We start from the raw sequence: 17,466 nt of genomic DNA on the forward strand, positions 1-17,466 counted from the left end.
ACAACATGACACAGTACAGAGTTTGCACAACATGACACAATACGGAGTTGGCACTTGACACTGTAGAGTTGCACACCATGACACTGTCCAGAGTTGCACAACATGACACTGTCCAGAGTTGCACAACATGACACAGAACAGAGTTTGCACAACACAAAACTGTACAGTTTGCACAACATGACACAGAACAGAGTTTGCTCATGTCACTGTACAGTTGAACACCATGACACTGTAGAGTTGCACACCATGACACTGTAGAGTTGCACACCATGACACTGTACAGAGTTTGCACAACACAAAACTGTACAGTTTGCACAACATGTCACGGTAGAGAATTTGTACAACAATACTTCAAGGTGCGACTATGCTCCACATACTTAAATCAGTCCAGGTCTACACACTGTGAGACATGGCAAACCGTGCCACTGTCTGTGTAATTAGGTTGCCATGCCTCATAACATTTGTGCTAGCAGACAATGCGGATTTTGAAAGAATTGCCAGGACTGCCTGTTGACCTGAGCAGAGCACCCCTTTAAGGAAAAGTCAGCATCACAAAGCTCACCTGGTCTCGCCCGTCTCGTTGCGGAAGGCCTGTTCCATCTGTTTTTCTTTGGTGGTCAGGCCATCGAGCTGCATCTGCCTCCGTTCCACCTCGCGCTGGGTGCTGATGCCTGGTTAAGGAATATCATAGCAAGAGAGACATGCATGTTAAGTAGGCAATAGAAAAATCGGGTAACATGTGCAGCTGACAGGCTAGATTACCACAGGGTCCCTGGCACAGTGTCAGTACATGCATAATTATATATTGGGGTTATTTATGTTTCGTTGGTATGTGTCAAATCCAGCAGACAAAGATAGAAAATCCTGAGTGAATTGCAAGTGAGTAAACAGAAAGTGTCAGAAGCTCCAGTAAAATATCAACTGCATCCCTGATCTGTTCCACCCAGCAAAGGCCTCTATGCAGTAGCACATAAACTTGGCATTTTGTTAAGATGATTGTACAATTTAGAAGGCATATCAGGTAGGAAGTCTCGATCATCTGTCACAAGCCTGTGCTAAGAGGCAGCTGCTTAATGATTAACACAGTAAGACTTCGTAGATTTGACATGTTATGTACATATTTGTTCATTTTCTTTCCCCAAATCATGAATTGTAGTGTGTAATAGAGCTGGGATGGGTCCAAATTTACTACCCGGGTACCCACCACCCTATTACCCGAACCTAGCTGGGTACCCGATGTAGGTCTCAATACTCCGATTTGAAAAAGTTTGACCGTCGCCCTGGCAAAATGTATTAAGATACACGTGTAAAACGATCCGTTCATGCATACACTGAAATTTAATGCATGAAGTTTTATCTTTATTCACACACATAAAAGTAAGAATGAATGGGTGCATTGTCAGAAAGAAATGGGAACATTAGTGACTTATAGTGTAACCATGGATATTAGATAATTTTTGTCATTAAACAATATATATCACATGACAAACCATGGGTCCAGGTAGTCCTGTGGGTACCCAGGTCCTACTCAGGACCCACCCGACCCAAGTACCCGAGTACCCGAGTTACCCATTCCAGCCCTAGTGTGTAAGGAAGAGAATTTATGGATGTCAACTTCTATATTATGAGGGACACGTATTGGAGTATACACTTACTCACCTGATGAAGGAGTAAGCATATACTCCGAAATATTGCATTCCTCATAATAAAGAAGTTGACATCCATATATTCCTTATGTGATCACTTCTAAATGCCATTCAATGACCTGTATAGTGTGGATTACAGGTTATTTGTATTGAGTGAATGAATAATGTCCTGATTCTTCTAGTGGAAGCTGGAAAGTGAGACGCTGTGTTGACATTCAGCAAGGATACATGTGGTAGGATGAAGAGGCCCTCATCAGGTTCTGTCGGAGTTTGCCAAGGTCCCCAGAAAACTGTTTCATTGACACTCGTATTTGTGCGGATAGCTGGAACAAAAGGGCATCATTTACATCATCTCCAATCTCAGGTCACAACAGTCATTTTAGACTATCACCAGATTCTTCAGAAATGTGTGATTTTTCATGTTTCATTTTCTGAAACAAACTGTTCAATGCACCTGTGTCCATGAACTGTTGATGGCTGTCATCCAGGTTTGGAAGAACTATGTACATGTGTCATGCTGTTAGGAATAAAATGATTTGATGCAGTAGTTGGGTGAAGTGAGGTGAAATGGGGTTTAACGTTGCATCCATGTTTGTTGCACTTGTATAGCAATGCATGCATATGTGTGTATATGTGATGCTTGTCCTAATCCGGACTGATATTGATTTATAGTGCTATCCCACTGAGATACCATGCCACAGTTTAACATAAAACGCCACTCAGACACGGTATACTGACTCCGAGCCGACCAGTCCTTGTTTTAACTCCTTAATGCTGAGCGCCAGACAGGGTAACAACAAGTACAATCTTTAACGTCATTTGGTATGACATGGCCAAGGATCGAACCCCGAACCTTCCGCTCCCTGGGCGGACACTCAACCTCAAGACCACGGAGGCGGTCCTAATGCTGAGTTCCAGACAGGGTAACAACAAGTACAATCTTTAACGTCATTTGTTATGACATGGCCAAGGATCGAACCCCGAACCTTCCGCTCCCTGGGCGGACACTCAACCTCAAGACCACGGAGGCGGTCCTAATGCTGAGTTCCAGACAGGGTAACAACAAGTACAATCTTTAACGTCATTTGGTATGACATGGCCAAGGATCGAACCCCGAACCTTCCGCTCCCTGGGCGGACACTCAACCTCAAGACCACGGAGGCGGTCCTAATGCTGAGTTCCAGACAGGGTAACAACAAGTACAATCTTTAACGTCATTTGGTATGACACAGCCCGGGGATCGATAGAACGGACGCTCTACCACTAGACCATGGAGGTGGTCTAATAGTTAGGTAGTGAGGCAGTGGGGAGAAAATCTTATCATTTATTTCTTATAGCATGACATATAAAACAACAAAACAACATCCTTGAGACACTGAACACTGGTTTCTCCTGGCACATCCGTCTGAAATGTGTAACTCATTCTTGTCAGAAACCCCACATTAAATACTTGGTAACATATTTCAATTTTGGATTCTTTATGACATGTCACTTTTGAAAACAACAATATGAAAAAAATGAGTAATAATACACTTGTTACTGCAGATATTCTTAACAACCCTCCCAGTTCCATTCCATTAACAATCAGACAACTGGAGTCATGCTTGGCTGACCTGACACCACAGAAGATGAATATAAAGGGGGATAACTCTTGAGGTCTTGGGAATTTGAGTTTCAGTCACCATTCATAACCAGCTGAAAACACACACACATATATATGTGTGTGAAACAAGAGTCATGAGAAAACGTTTTCTATGCATTTTCAAGCAAAGTATTTGTTATGGATTGCGACTCCAAAACATGCTATTTCCTGTCAATCTGTCTTTGATATAAAGTGATGTATTTCAGAATTATAGAAAATCACTGTCAATTAAGGATTGACTGTGTATGTTTTCGGTTCATTGAGGTATGAATCGAAAAACCAATGTGCAAACTGTATGAATCCGCATAGCGGAGAATACACAGTCAATGCTTATAATTAAATTTGACAGCATAAAACATGTTTTATCTACAATAGTTTAACCAAAAACAGTTGTATATATCAAAACAGACAAAAATGACGAGATAGTAGTAGTTTGGACAATGCATATGCATGAAAGTCGCTAAATGTCCTGTGCATGAAGATCGATACAAGTGAGCAGAAAGGGAATTCCCTCGACTGTAATATTGGGATTCCCTGACATTCCGAAGTAATAAAAGAAGTGCGCCTCGGTGGGCGTGGCTTAATTTTTTACATTCATTGGGAAATGAATGCAACAACACGTGACCAATTCAGCTAATCAGAATACAGGAATTTCAGTGAACACAATGAAAATTTAATTATATACAGTTAACTACGGTTATAACGAACTCAAAGGGACCACTAAATTTAGTTTGTTATATCTGTAGTTGCTATAAGCATTTCTTGGATCAAGTCATGTTACTGCCTCTTCTGAAATCTCTCCAGCTAGCCGGTATTTGCACTACAGTCAGAATGTCCTCGCCTCGCAGAAAATCTGTTTGCCTTAGAAATTATTATGGGACCACTCAATGGAATGTTTTCACATACAGTTTTCGTACAGCTTTAAACCACTTGAACAGCGCATCTTCTACATCTTTGTAAGTTGCGGATCGGCATGGTTCTGTAGCTGCCCCGTACTCGGATGACTGGCACTTGTCAGTGATAGACTATTGTTAATTGAGGGTGCAATGTGAGGACAAGGTGTCACAGTAAATCAATTGCCTTCAATTTTTTATTACCGCTATGAACAGTCGCTCCTGACCACAGATGTGTTGATAGGCAGACTGGTGACACAGGAGTAGCTCAGCTCAGGGATTAACAGTTCATCATAAACTTAAACATTATTGTTGACAGAGTACACACGGGAACACAGAGTGTGTTCGGTATATCCGTTATTTCGTTATATCCATCAATTCTATATGATAGATTACACAGCAAATGTCTCAGACCCGTTCGTTATATCCGTCAGTTTGTTGTAAGCGTGGTCGTATTAATAGTTTACTGTATTCTAATTTTCAGACAGTTGACCTGCTGTCATATTCGTTAATGTGAATGTGAGGTTTCTCTATAATGATATCCCAGAGTACTGTCAACATGACATCCCGGAGTGCTGTCAACATGACACCCCGGAGTTCTGTGTGAACATGACACCCCGGAGTGCTGTCAACATGACATCCCGGAGTACTGTCAACATGACATCCCGGAGTGCTGTCAACATGACATCCCGGAGTACTGTCAACATGACATCCCGGAGTGCTGTCAACATGACATCCCGGAGTACTGTCAACATGACATCATCAAAGGAATGTTGGTGTATGCTGCAAGATTAATCCAGGACACCGACAGATGGACATTCTCATGCTTCCGTAACATGTTAAAGATGAAGCTATTCATATTTGCTAAGCAAATTTGAAACAGATACCAGAGTTCCAAATGAAGTAAGGGCGATAAGTGGTCATTGTCATAACCTGAATCAAAAGTTCAAAACTTAGAAGATCTCAAGGAGTCCAGGCCCTCCCTTAATTTTGAAACACTTCGATACCATAAATGATTCTTTAGACATATTTGCATGCATGTGGACATGGCGAGTGTTTGCCCTATGTGTTTCCACACACAAAACTGCATTGGACTTGTTGGTACATAAGAATGACAAAAGCACAAAACGATAAGCATTTTGAAAATATATATATAAAAATTTAATGCATCCAACCCAACGCTCTTAAACATTGATGTCTGTCATCATGCAGCAAAGGGCATTAAGTGCTTCTCCTAAAGTACGCACCCAGCAGGGGTCGATTAAAGTGTTTGCCCATAGGCCCATGGCCAGTTAAAATTACAAAGGGCTTGCTGAAACAAAAAGTAGATGGCCCATCTGGCTAGTCAAAATTTCATCCCTTCTCCTTGTATGTTTAATTTTTTTACTGGATCTTCTCGGTAGAATGGCAACTGGCCACCATTTTGTAAAGACTACCACAACTTCTTTATTTTCTCATATATCACCATGAAAGGAGGCAAATGGAAGCCAAAATGTAATCTTAAGAGTGCAGGAGAAAACATTTCAGGGGTGAGGGGATCAAAACTATTCAGAGCCCTGCTAGCTGGCTATGCGATCTCAGGTACGGCCACTTCGCAGCCTCCACCATTTAGTTGTAGGCCAGTTTGAAGAAGGGCCAGTAACTTTTGAAAGGAGCAAGCCCTGCTGGCTACACACTAATTTGATGTTAAATCTACCTCTGCCCAGGGAGCCAAACACAATCATATTGGCTACACCACAGAACCCATTGTAATTAATAAATGTCCTATAAACTGAAAACTGAACTGGGCAGGCATTAAACAATAAATATAACTAGATGTATGTCATTGGTCCACTAATGTCCTATCAATAAGCTCAGATACTCATAAGGACATGACAAGGTTAAAGAAGATCATTTTTCCATTTCAACCTGTTACCCGACACTTGGCCAAGTTTTTTTTAATCTCAAATTTCGAATTTGTACTGACCAAATTTCTCATCACCCGTTCGTTTACCGGAATTCGCTGAAGGGGTAGATCTACAGTATAATTTTTTACTGCGCTTGACATTCAAATTTTTTTCCCCAAAATACAGAATCCGCTAGAGGGAGGTGTGCATTATACATGGGTGCGCACTATACTCAAGAAAATACGGTATATCAGTTTTCAATCAACTCTCAGCATACTCAAAACATGTGGACAATGGTAGAAAATGGGATTTACATCTACTTCAAATGTCTCAGAGAAAAAATAAATTGAGGCAAGCCAGTGCATGGGAGTAGCATCAGCAACAGTCACTAGACAGGTAAATGTCTTCTTTGAGCTTGTTGTTTCTACACTTCATCAACAGAAGTAACGAATCATGTCTAGCAGATAAGTAGGTTTGGGCTTAATCCCTGCCAATGTCAGGAGTGAATACCTTTGTGTATGCTGAACTGGTCCGGTTATGTTTGTTTCTCTCATTGATCTTCTCCATAATTTCCTGCCCCAGTCGGGCACAGACATCGTAGTCAGATAACCTGCAACATAATAGATCTCTTGAACAGAAGATAGCATTCAATATAACACACATAGTGGTCCGACATCCTGCAATATATTGGACCTCTTGAACAGAAAATAGCATTCAATATAACACACACAGGAATCCAACAACCTGCAACATAAGAGATCTCTTGAACAGAAAATAGCCTTCAATACTAGTCCGATAACCTGTAGAGTGAGTGAGTGAGTGAGTGAGTGAGTGAGTGAGTGAGTGAGTGAGTGAGTGGGAATGCTGGACAATGGTCACACTGGCAACACACACTAAACGGGTGGCCATCGAAATGCTGATTGCAATGTCTGATGTTCGCACTAATCAGCTGTGAAGCAATCACTTGTCTCATTTAGGCTTCATCAGTTAAAAGTCTGACAATATCACTGCCTATGGTGTGGACCATCATTCCCTTATCACTTCACTAATGTTGTATAGCCTGTCCCGTGCAAGTGGTCATGCAGCTGACACAGTAGCAGTGCCACCAACGTTGAGTCTACTCGCCCAAGACCGCCTCCGTGGTCTACTGGTAGAGCGTCTGCCCAGAGAGCGGGAAGTCTGGGTTCCATCCCCAGCCGCGTCATACCAAAAGACGTTAAAAGATGGTACTTGTTGTTACCATGTCTGGCACTTGGCATTAAGAGACTAAAACAAAGACTGGTTGGCTCGGAGTCAGTATACTGTGTTTGAGTGGGGTATTCATGTGAAACTGCGGCATGGTATCTCAGTGAACTAACACTATAAATCGGCATCAGTCCGGACTAGTACAAGCAGCCACAAACACACACACGTACATGCACGTCGCTATATAAGTGCAATAATCTTGAACACGACGTTAAACCCCATTTCACCTCACCTACTAGCCCCAAATTGCCACTAAGCATCATTTTCAGTAGAACTTAGTGTTACACTATGGACTGTTATGTAAAGGAGAAATCTTTCGAATATGTTCTTTCCGGAAGAAGAATCAACGAGCAATGAAGGAGCAAATTTATTCTATCAGGAATCAGTAGGTTCAGATGATTTCTCCAACTTAACCATGTTATGGTTGATACATAATTTATCCATAATTTTGCATAATGATCCATAGTTGCATCAGTTTTACTTCGCCAGAATGAATAGCCAGTGCAACAACAATAGTGTCATGTCATCATGGTTTAATAGCTGACCTCAATAGACCAAAAAGAAGTTTGCTAGACTTGGGCTTTAACTAGTGGTTAAAATCCAGTAGTGAGTATTGTTCATGCCAATTTGAGCAATATTCAGGGAACCCTCTCAGTTTTCATAACATCAAGAATGAGTTTTATATATTGTACCCACGTAGGAATCAAACCTGGGTCTCCAGCTCGTTGACCTTAACCACTCAGCCACCCACAGACGACAGTAATGACATTCATGATGTTGGGAGCATGGAGCGGAGCGGAGCACAATGACACAGTGTACGAGAAACAGCTGATATTCAGGACGGTCACCGGGAACTACTTGTACTAAGCCGCTATTATGCCATCCCAAAGCCCATTTGAATTGCCTCATGTGCCAACAACGAGGTACTCGAGATCTATTCTGATCCCGAATCCCATCATGACGGTGTCTGGTCAGTATTGTCAGCGTGACTCCCAGCTGGATCAATTCTCCTCCTTCCCTTGACAACCAAGTACTGCAGACTTGTGTTATTATTACAAATAGAGAAGGAGGGGCAACTTGAGAAAAAGGATCATGGTCATAAGGAAGTTTATTACAGAAAGTAAAAGGTTAACCGCAACATGAGACTACTTCAAGAAGTCTGTACGGCCGAGAGCAGCACAAGGAATGACACAATACATTCTTCATCAGGTTAGAGAGTGTGCTGGATGATACCGAGAGAGAAAAAAATACCATTACTGACTCTATGCTGACCAAACACTTTTGCTCCTTTACATACTACACAAAAGAAGTTAAGGACACTTGATTCTTCCATATAACCAATGTTTATCTGTAAAAAATGTCATATTTTGGATAACAATTTCTTAGTTAAGTACAATTTCTCGTACGTTTTTGGGCTGAGTCCAATCTGGGATTCGAACTTTACTAAGAAAGTGTTATCCCAAATATAACATGTTACATTTGACCACTTTCTAAATGGTACTGTGTATTCAGAATGTAAATCTGTCTTGCTACAGGGTAGATTAACTATTGTAATATGAAAAAATCAGATGGTCCTTAACTTCTTTTGATTAGTATATATAGGTTATACAGTTCTTGACAAACCTTGACTGAAGGCATAAAATCTCTGTAAATTAACTGCCTTTGACAAGAAGAGGTCACGGCCATTGCAATAGCATGCAAACATGCTGCAAATGCTTCAACCAAAACAAATGAAAGGTAGAATGATTTGCATAACATTTTGTATTGGATGATTATTATGCTATCATCTGTTATCGACTCGGTCTTCAGCATGAATCATAATCGGTAAAAGCGATGTTTGTGGCATGTCTTCTAGGACCTGTTGTTCATGTTTTTATGTAAACTTAAGAAAACTTAGAATTAAGACTGCCTCGAGAACAGACTTAGTTTAGATTTTGCTGTGACACCTTTATGACAATCTTGTTAAGTATTGAAGGCATAGGAACAAAGAATATCACCCTTAAATTATTTTTGAGTGAACAAACAGGTCGGTCAAGTGGTGATGCAGTGTTCGCGATGGTGATTTCCTCATGTAAATCCAAATGTAGTGAATGAGTGAAAATAATTTGATGTGGACAGTCCAAACGGAATATATTTCTAATCAGAACATAAATAGATTAATACAAGAAAGAAGTGAGCAAAGCTCACATACCCCCGTTATCCCTGCTGGTCAACAACAAATAGTAAATAGTTTGTTAATTAATGAAATATTACATATTTCTAACTGATTTTAACTTCAATGTTTTAAAAACTAAGATTGAGTTCCAGTGACAATTGAACCCCCCCCCCCTCCCCCTCCTCCCCCCAATCTCCCATGTTACCAGTGTTGACTAAGAGGAAGTAGATGACCATGAACACCTTTGAATAAAAATTTGATTGAGGAGTTACATAAGAAGAATTATCAAAAGGACCAAAAATTGTTGATATAAAAACACATAATTGGAGATTTATGACTTAAAAAATGGAACAATATCATATAAGAAAATCAATAAATTAATAATTTCCATCTAGCCTTAACAGATATGGTAAAGAATTCATAAATTCAAACTAACACAAAGCACAGATACTTATGATGATCTACATGTGTGGAAACAATTTTGGAAAATATATTAGCTATACAAAACCAATCATCACAATTTCTAAATTCCATCATGTTTCAGCGAAAACAGCAAAAGAGAAAACTATCAGAATCTTATAAAAGATAAAAAAAACAATCATAGTGGTTAATGTAGCAAGTTTGCTGAAGCTAGGATACATAATATTGTAAACATGGATCGTACAAAACCTCTACCCAAAATTTATGTTTCACCATAATTCCATGGAAACGGCAAAAATAAAAAAAATTAAGAATATTCAAACTAGCAAAAGGCACAAGTACTCATTGTGGTAAATGTGTGTAGCAAGCTTGATGAAGCTAGGATGCATAGTTAAAAAGATATGGGCCGTACAAAACATCCACCCTAAAAGTTTAAGTTTCTAATGTTTCCATGGAAATGGCAAAAATAAAAAAATTCAGAATATTCAAACTAGCAAAAGGCATATGTACTCATTGTGGTAAATGTGTGTAGCAAGTTTGGTGAAGCTAGGGTGCATGGTTAAAAAGTTATGGGCCGTACAAAAGCTCGGACGGAAGGACGGACGGAAGGAGGGACGGAAGGAAGGACAGACGGAGCGCTATATACCCCCGATTTACTTCGTAAACAGGGGTATAATAAATAAGATAGATCTTACGTATGTTTCTACGTAATTAGTTTTGATCATTCCAACATCCATACTGTTTGGCATCTAATAGGACGCGTATATATTATTTGCGTCACTTCTTATTTTTTACAAGAATAGGAGAATATTTTGCGTCCAGTAAAACCCTGAAGGTTTTTCGGTTCTATCGTCAAAAGAACGAAACTAGTGTGAAGTAACAGACAATCCCCCCCCACTCCAGGAACAGCATTTGGTGATTCAGCAGCGGGGATGGACGTGACAGCAGGTCGTCAGGAAAGACATAAAACCGATATAAACACTCCACCCTGAATATTTCAATGGACATTTCTCTTTTACAGCGGCATTAACTGCTGGTCACATTAATTATTTAACTAATAGATTTGCTCAGTATTACTGCAGTACTGCAGTATGGAGTAACACGGACAAGCAAAGAAATGATGCTTTACTGTCGCCATCTTTTCAAGGTATGCCCCAAACTTGTAACCCGGGTACCATATGCGGACAATTTTGATTTCAACTGTGATACATTCAACACACATCCCTCCAGGAACATGAACGTGGAGCATTGTGAGAAGACAACTACCCGTGAAGATCCGGGGTAGAAAAGGTCTTCAGCAACCCATGCTTGCCCTAAAAGGCGACTATGCTCGTCGTAACAGGCGACCAATAGGATCAGCTTGTCAGACTCGCTTACTTGGTTGATGCAAGTCATCGTATCCCAATTACGTGGACTGATGCTCATGACATCTATCACTGGATTGTCTGATCCATACTCAATTACACAGACAGTCATAAAGCTGTGGAATATTGCTGAGTGCGGCAGTGAACAACAAACACAAACCAACAAAGGTGACAACTATACCCAACCTCACTGTTTAAGATTTACTCATTACACATCAAGTATGGTTAAGTCGTCTGCATGTTGAAAAAGAATTTGCATCTGTCAAAGGAATTCTAGCAAAAATGTCCCATGTCTCAAGCTAATGTAGTAAGAAAATTATCATGTATATATCGCGACAAGCTCTTTCTTACATGTATTTTACTTCAAGAACTTGAACTTTAATATTAGCTACTCATATGGTAGAAAAGTTAGAACTGCAAACACAGGTGATGCTACAAATATGAGTCTTTTCAGCCATTACATTCTGAACCAAACCTGAAACACCTTTTGACAAACGTTGGCAGTAGAAATGACCTGGACATATTAATTTTTCATGGATTAGTGGCTAAGGCATTGGCTATGTGACAAGAAAATTCCCTTAAAAGTGTGCTACATTGTACAATCTTCTCATGGAGCATGCGACCCGTGAAGATCCAGGGTGAGAATAGCTCTTCAGCAACCCATGCTTGCCGTAAAAGGCGACTGACTATGCTTGTCACAAGAGGCGACAAACAGGATCGGGTGGTCAGGATTGCCGACTTGGTTAATGCATGTCATCGTATCCCAATTGCGTGGATTGATGCACATGTCAATCACTGGATTGTCTGGTCCAGACTTTATTATTTACAGACCAACAAACAAACACAGAGTATGCAAAAGAACAGATTTTGTCCTACTTAAAATGTTATGTGTTTTCTAATTTACGGAAACTTCAAGAAGAAAAGGAATAATCAGCAGAGCAGGTCTGTGACCCAAGATGAAATTGCACCCAATGTTTGTACAGCCTAAACCCACAACTTCTAAAACATCTGCTTGGATCAAAGACTTGCATCCAAATATTTTGCGAAAGCACTTTCTGTTGGCCCCTAAAGTCAGTCTTTGAGGCACATGTGAGCCGTACCTCCACATTTGGTGATGTAACACATCCTGAACTAGGACTTGAAAACACAAAGTCTAATTCTTATTCATCATGAAAAAATATCTCATAACAGTCCAGGATTTCTGAAACATTTCCTAATTTCTTATCCTCCATACCTTGTCCTTTATGAAAGTATTCAATTGGCATGGTCTACAATAAGTTTCAAGTTACATCTGACAAGGACAGGTATTGCAATAATCTCAAATACTAGTAAACATGAGTAAAACAAAACTAAAATCCTGAGTTTACTACCTGACAAAGATGGATTGATCTACCACATATCTGATGTGCTGGATATGGTAACATCAGGTCAATAGTGCCACAAGATTCTATACAGGCCAATATATATTAGTCAAAGAAATCTCTTATTACACAATGCATTTCTCTTTTCTGACATTTTTCCTTTCCATTGATCATTTCATTCAGCCAGTTGGCCTAAAACTTATAATCTGGATTGGTTTTGATTAAGCTAAATGCGGGTATTCCACAGTCATTGTGCAGGACTAGGGCCTGTAGCTCACCTCACATTAGTTCATAACGGTCATACATACCATATTCAACGTAATAAGCACCCTGCTCTAATAAGCGCCCATGGAGATATTTGCTAATATATTGGCTAGTGAACAATCCCAATTAGCACCCTTTCCGATTGATCAATGTACACAATACTTATTTATTCGCATATAATATGCACCCCTTAATTATGAGCTATTAAATTCTGAAAAAATATATCTCTCGTATATAAACATTTCAGGCTGTCAGCATAAACCACAAAATTTATCTTTCAACTCTGTTTTGTTTTGAAAAAATAATATTCTAATAAGAGCCCCTATTTCTAATTTTGAGAGGGCCCTGGGTGCTTATTACGTCGAATACGGTAATCATTGTTGTTTAATGCCGCACTCAGCAATGTTGCACCTGTATGACGGCAGTCTGTAAATAATCTAATCTGGACCAGACAATCCAGTGATTGACATCATGAACATCGATCTACTTAATAAGGTTTCGATGACCTGCATCAACCAAGTCAGCGACCCTAACCACCTGATCCTGTTAGTTGCTTCTAATGACAAACATGGGTTGCTGAAGAACTATTTACCCGCAGTCTTCATAGGACAATGGTCATACACATCATCATGAATATGATGAAGACATGAGATTAACACTTTCTTTCACCAGTTGCTATCATGAGTTATATATCCCTTCTATGTCACTCCTATTGACCAATCAGATTCCATCTCTCATATCACATGCATTTGCGTCAAATAAAGTGGCGTCACCCATTGAAGAAGATCTGATTGATAATCAAGATCTATTATCATGTGTATAGTAATAAAACCGGTCCTTCTTCGCGAAGTGCATCAAATCATCTGAGCACCTTGATTAAAAATATAAAAGAGTTGGAAAATATCTGTTTAAGCTAAGTTGTGGGTACACATATTTTGCAAAGCCTGCACTCAACCGAGAACTGCACGGCAGTTTACAAACCGGATGTCGATTTCTTTACTCAATTTTGATTGGACTATGCATAGACATAATTCCAGCCTTGTTCGGCAAGGGTGGAAACTGGACTTTTATAGTCATTTAACTCCCTTGCCATGGGGAGATGCCTATCCCAAGGCTAAAAAAGGAGATAATACACTAGGTCATGGAATATCAGACAGTACATTAAAGTACTACATCAAACAGACATACTTGAATCAAGCAGCAGATTCTCCAAACAAAAATTATACTTCTACTAGGGCTGAAGCATCAGCTGAAATTGTAATGCCTTGAAATGTGAGTCATCAACACACATTTCAAGCTAGTGAGTGAGTGAGTGAGTGAGTTTGATTTTACGCCGCTTTTAGCAATATTCCAGCAATATCACGGCGGGGGACACCAGAAATGTATTTCAAGCTAGACTAACAGTTTGTCCCAGAAAGTTATCTTATTTAAAATATATATCTACAAAATAGAAAACAAAATCCAAATAGAGCCCAGAACAAGGCTTAATTTCCTAGAGCTGAGTCAGTCTAGGCTTGCCAAATGATTCTTGACTTGGATCCTTTTTTAATGTATTCTCTGAGGACTGGGAGACAGATTAATTTCAAGCATTCTAACACTCTTATAAAAACAAATGCTACAGTTCATAAAATTTGGAAAAATCAATGGAAGAAATATAAAGGCGAAATTTCATCTTCATTAACTTTTAAACAAAATGTCAGCAGACAACGAAACATCCCAATGATCCTGGGTTTCAATGAAATGCTCATGTTTGGCAAATCTGGGATCTCAAGTCTTACTTGTATAAAATTACAGGATATCTAATGGCTTGGAACTTGGCATTGCTTTTAATGCAATCATGTAAAATTAAATGTTGAAGCCATTTCTTTCTCTTTATTTGTTCTGTTATTCGTCACTTACATCTTGCAAAAATAACATTACAAAAACATTATTTTGAAATCATGGTATGTTGAATTGTTTGGTTACCAAAAAATCTTGTTTCTGCACCTATACCGATAACATGGCAAAGGGACATAACTCTGGTCCATAGTTCGTTAATCTGCCAATTCTGCAACAATTCTACTGGTAATCCTAACATCCCCATTACAATTATGAATGAAGTTTCAGATGTTCGGTGGTCAAGGCTACTAAAACTATAAGAGATGTTAATCAAATGCTGTCCTCACAATAATCTGTAATTTCATACAAAACATTTTAAATCAATAGTCATTTTTAAGTCCTTGTTAAAACAGCTTACCAAAACAGCCATTAAAAAGACTACAAACCAACATCATTTCATATGTCATGTTTGTATATATTGATATGTTATTGTACTTGAATAAAAATACCAAACAATCAAACGTTGCATTATGGTGTGGTACCCGTTGATTTATTTGTCACATGACGGGCTGGGAGTTCAAGAAGATGGGAGTCCAAGAAGTTGGGAGTCAAGCCAAGGTCCTGAGTATGTGATCCTGTGGCCATTGTGATGTGTTTCACCACGGCTATAGCTGACTGTCACGCAAGTGGTGCAAATGACTTCTAATGCATGAGCAGTGGTAGAAACTAACAGTTTTAGTCCACTAGTCCTTATAATGATAACATATAGCAAAACCCATAAAAATGGCAAATTTCTACTGGTCCTTATGATACCTTCACTATTTGGCAATTTGGCAAGGACTTCAGGACTAGTGCCAATTTCTAAGAGGTGAGAGGTCTTGGTGAAGAAGAAGTTGTTCCAACTGGTTGTGTGGTTAACCCTATCACACAGCTCCCATGTGACCCCGGAATTGGTGGCATCACTGATTATCACATTACTGCTAAAACAGTGCATCTGAAGGCACCGAGGGGAGACAACTCTGCGATGGGTGGGTCACTTCAGACATAGTTATGCAGGATAAGTATAAATATACAAATATAAAAAAATACCTAGATTTTACTAAATTTTTTAACTTATCTTGCATTACTCTTTATGCACCTGCATCGGACGGTACGGAGGAGGATATACCTTCAGATATGACTTCCAAACTCTCCACCAATCAGCAACAGCAATGTCTGGCATTGAGTGACCATTATGTCGGCAGGGAAGATGTCCAGATATCATTGCAGTTAAAGAAATTATCCGTAGAGGTCGAAAGGTGGGCTCCAGACATGAGGAAGCGTCAGTGGCATCTAGGGGTGGTGACCTGTTGGGCAACCACCAAAGGGCCGAAGCTGTAGATGTCTTCCACGTCTTCAAGGGCGACATCTTGCAGGTAGTGGCTGGCGGAGACGGTGTCTGAGCGCCAGAAGCAGCCTTCGATAATTGTGCAGATGGAGCATTTGCTATGAAGTGCCATGGTGGAGGCAACCGCCTGGATCTCATGTGGGTTGTTTGCTCTCGGAGGATCCAGTCCCGCGGCCTCGTAGGCGTGGAGGATGTGGGCACAACTCCACAGGGTGATCGTGTTGTGGCTGACTTCTGCCTTCGACGTCAGAGATGCCGGTATGCTGAGGCGACAACGTTTTCCACAATGATTCTTGGAGCTTTGTATGAAGCATCACAGCGCCCGTACCAGACATAGTAGTAGTAGTTTTTTCAATCCCAACTATCGAAGATAGGGGCAGGATGGTGAAGGATCTATCTGGCTGTCCTGTGAGTTGATTCTTGGCTATGAAGTCCCAGCACAGCACAAGATGAACAGCTCAAGCTCAAACCTTACACGGGTGATGTCTTGGGCATGTTGTTCACTCACTCGCGCCGCTGTTGCAAGAGCCAAGAGGAAGATCGTCTTTTGGTGAGGTTGTAGTACGACACCGAGTGGACTGGCTCAAAGGGCGTGCCTCTCAGCAGAGTCAGGACCACGTTCAGATCCCAGGCCGGGAGTCTGAACGTGGCCTTCTAGTCCTCCAGACGAAAAGAGCATAACGGCGCCTGTAGTTCTGGGACCTTAGACATCTTTTGATCTTCCAGAACTGCCAAGGCGGAGTTAAGGGCCAACATGGTTGGTCGTGATGGTACTGCCCTTCAGATGACCCTTCTGGTGCAGGAACAGAAGATATTCTGCTAAGATTAGGGTGTTCTGCTAAGAATTAGGGTGATGCAGAGGCAGGATTCTGGTGTGTCTCCTTGCAGAAGGGAGTGCCACGTGTCGTCATGGAGGCCCCTGTTGGAAGGTCTGTACAACAAGGTGACTGCTTTCGCTGTCCTTGAGGAGAAGCCCTTGGCACCTAGAGCTCTTTGTAGATGGACGAGGCGTGAAGTTGTAACCTCCACCGAACAAACAATACATGGGACACATGAGGATCTAATGATCAAACTCAATTTTGTGTGTGAAAATGATATGAAAGAAAAGGAAATCCATGATTAAAATTGTCTTTGAATATGTGTATTGGAGTTTTTGTTTATCATGTGTACAATATTATCTAGATACTTATTTATCAGTTGTTTATGTGCATTGTCATGTTGATACATGTGACACATTCATACATTGTAGTAAAGCTGAGAAATATTGGCGCAACTTCTAGTGTTACAAACTGGGCCTCTAGTTGAAAAATCTGTGCAATAATTTAGGTTTTAAAAAAATTATCTGATTATTGGGGGGTATAACTGTTGAATGAAAGTCACCAAGA

The 17,466-nt window shown here is 40.3% G+C and overlaps 1 protein-coding gene across 1 annotated transcript in view; it reads right to left on the reverse strand.

Annotated features, from left to right (window-relative positions):
* Positions 1–17,466, reverse strand: part of LOC139469410 (syntaxin-8-like) — a 61,950-nt gene that overhangs the window by 42,756 nt on the left and 1,728 nt on the right. Inside the window, exons 2-4 of the mRNA XM_071251573.1 lie at positions 6,578–6,677; positions 1,875–1,969; positions 563–664 (exon numbers count right to left, since the gene is read on the reverse strand). Of these exons, the coding sequence (XP_071107674.1) occupies positions 563–664; positions 1,875–1,969; positions 6,578–6,677 (297 nt within the window). The remainder of the gene's footprint in view (positions 1–562; positions 665–1,874; positions 1,970–6,577; positions 6,678–17,466) is intronic.

This window comes from Haliotis cracherodii, unplaced genomic scaffold, assembly GCF_022045235.1.
Source record: "Haliotis cracherodii isolate W230 unplaced genomic scaffold, xgHalCrac1.p SCAF_2, whole genome shotgun sequence".
Lineage (NCBI taxonomy): Eukaryota > Metazoa > Mollusca > Gastropoda > Lepetellida > Haliotidae > Haliotis > Haliotis cracherodii.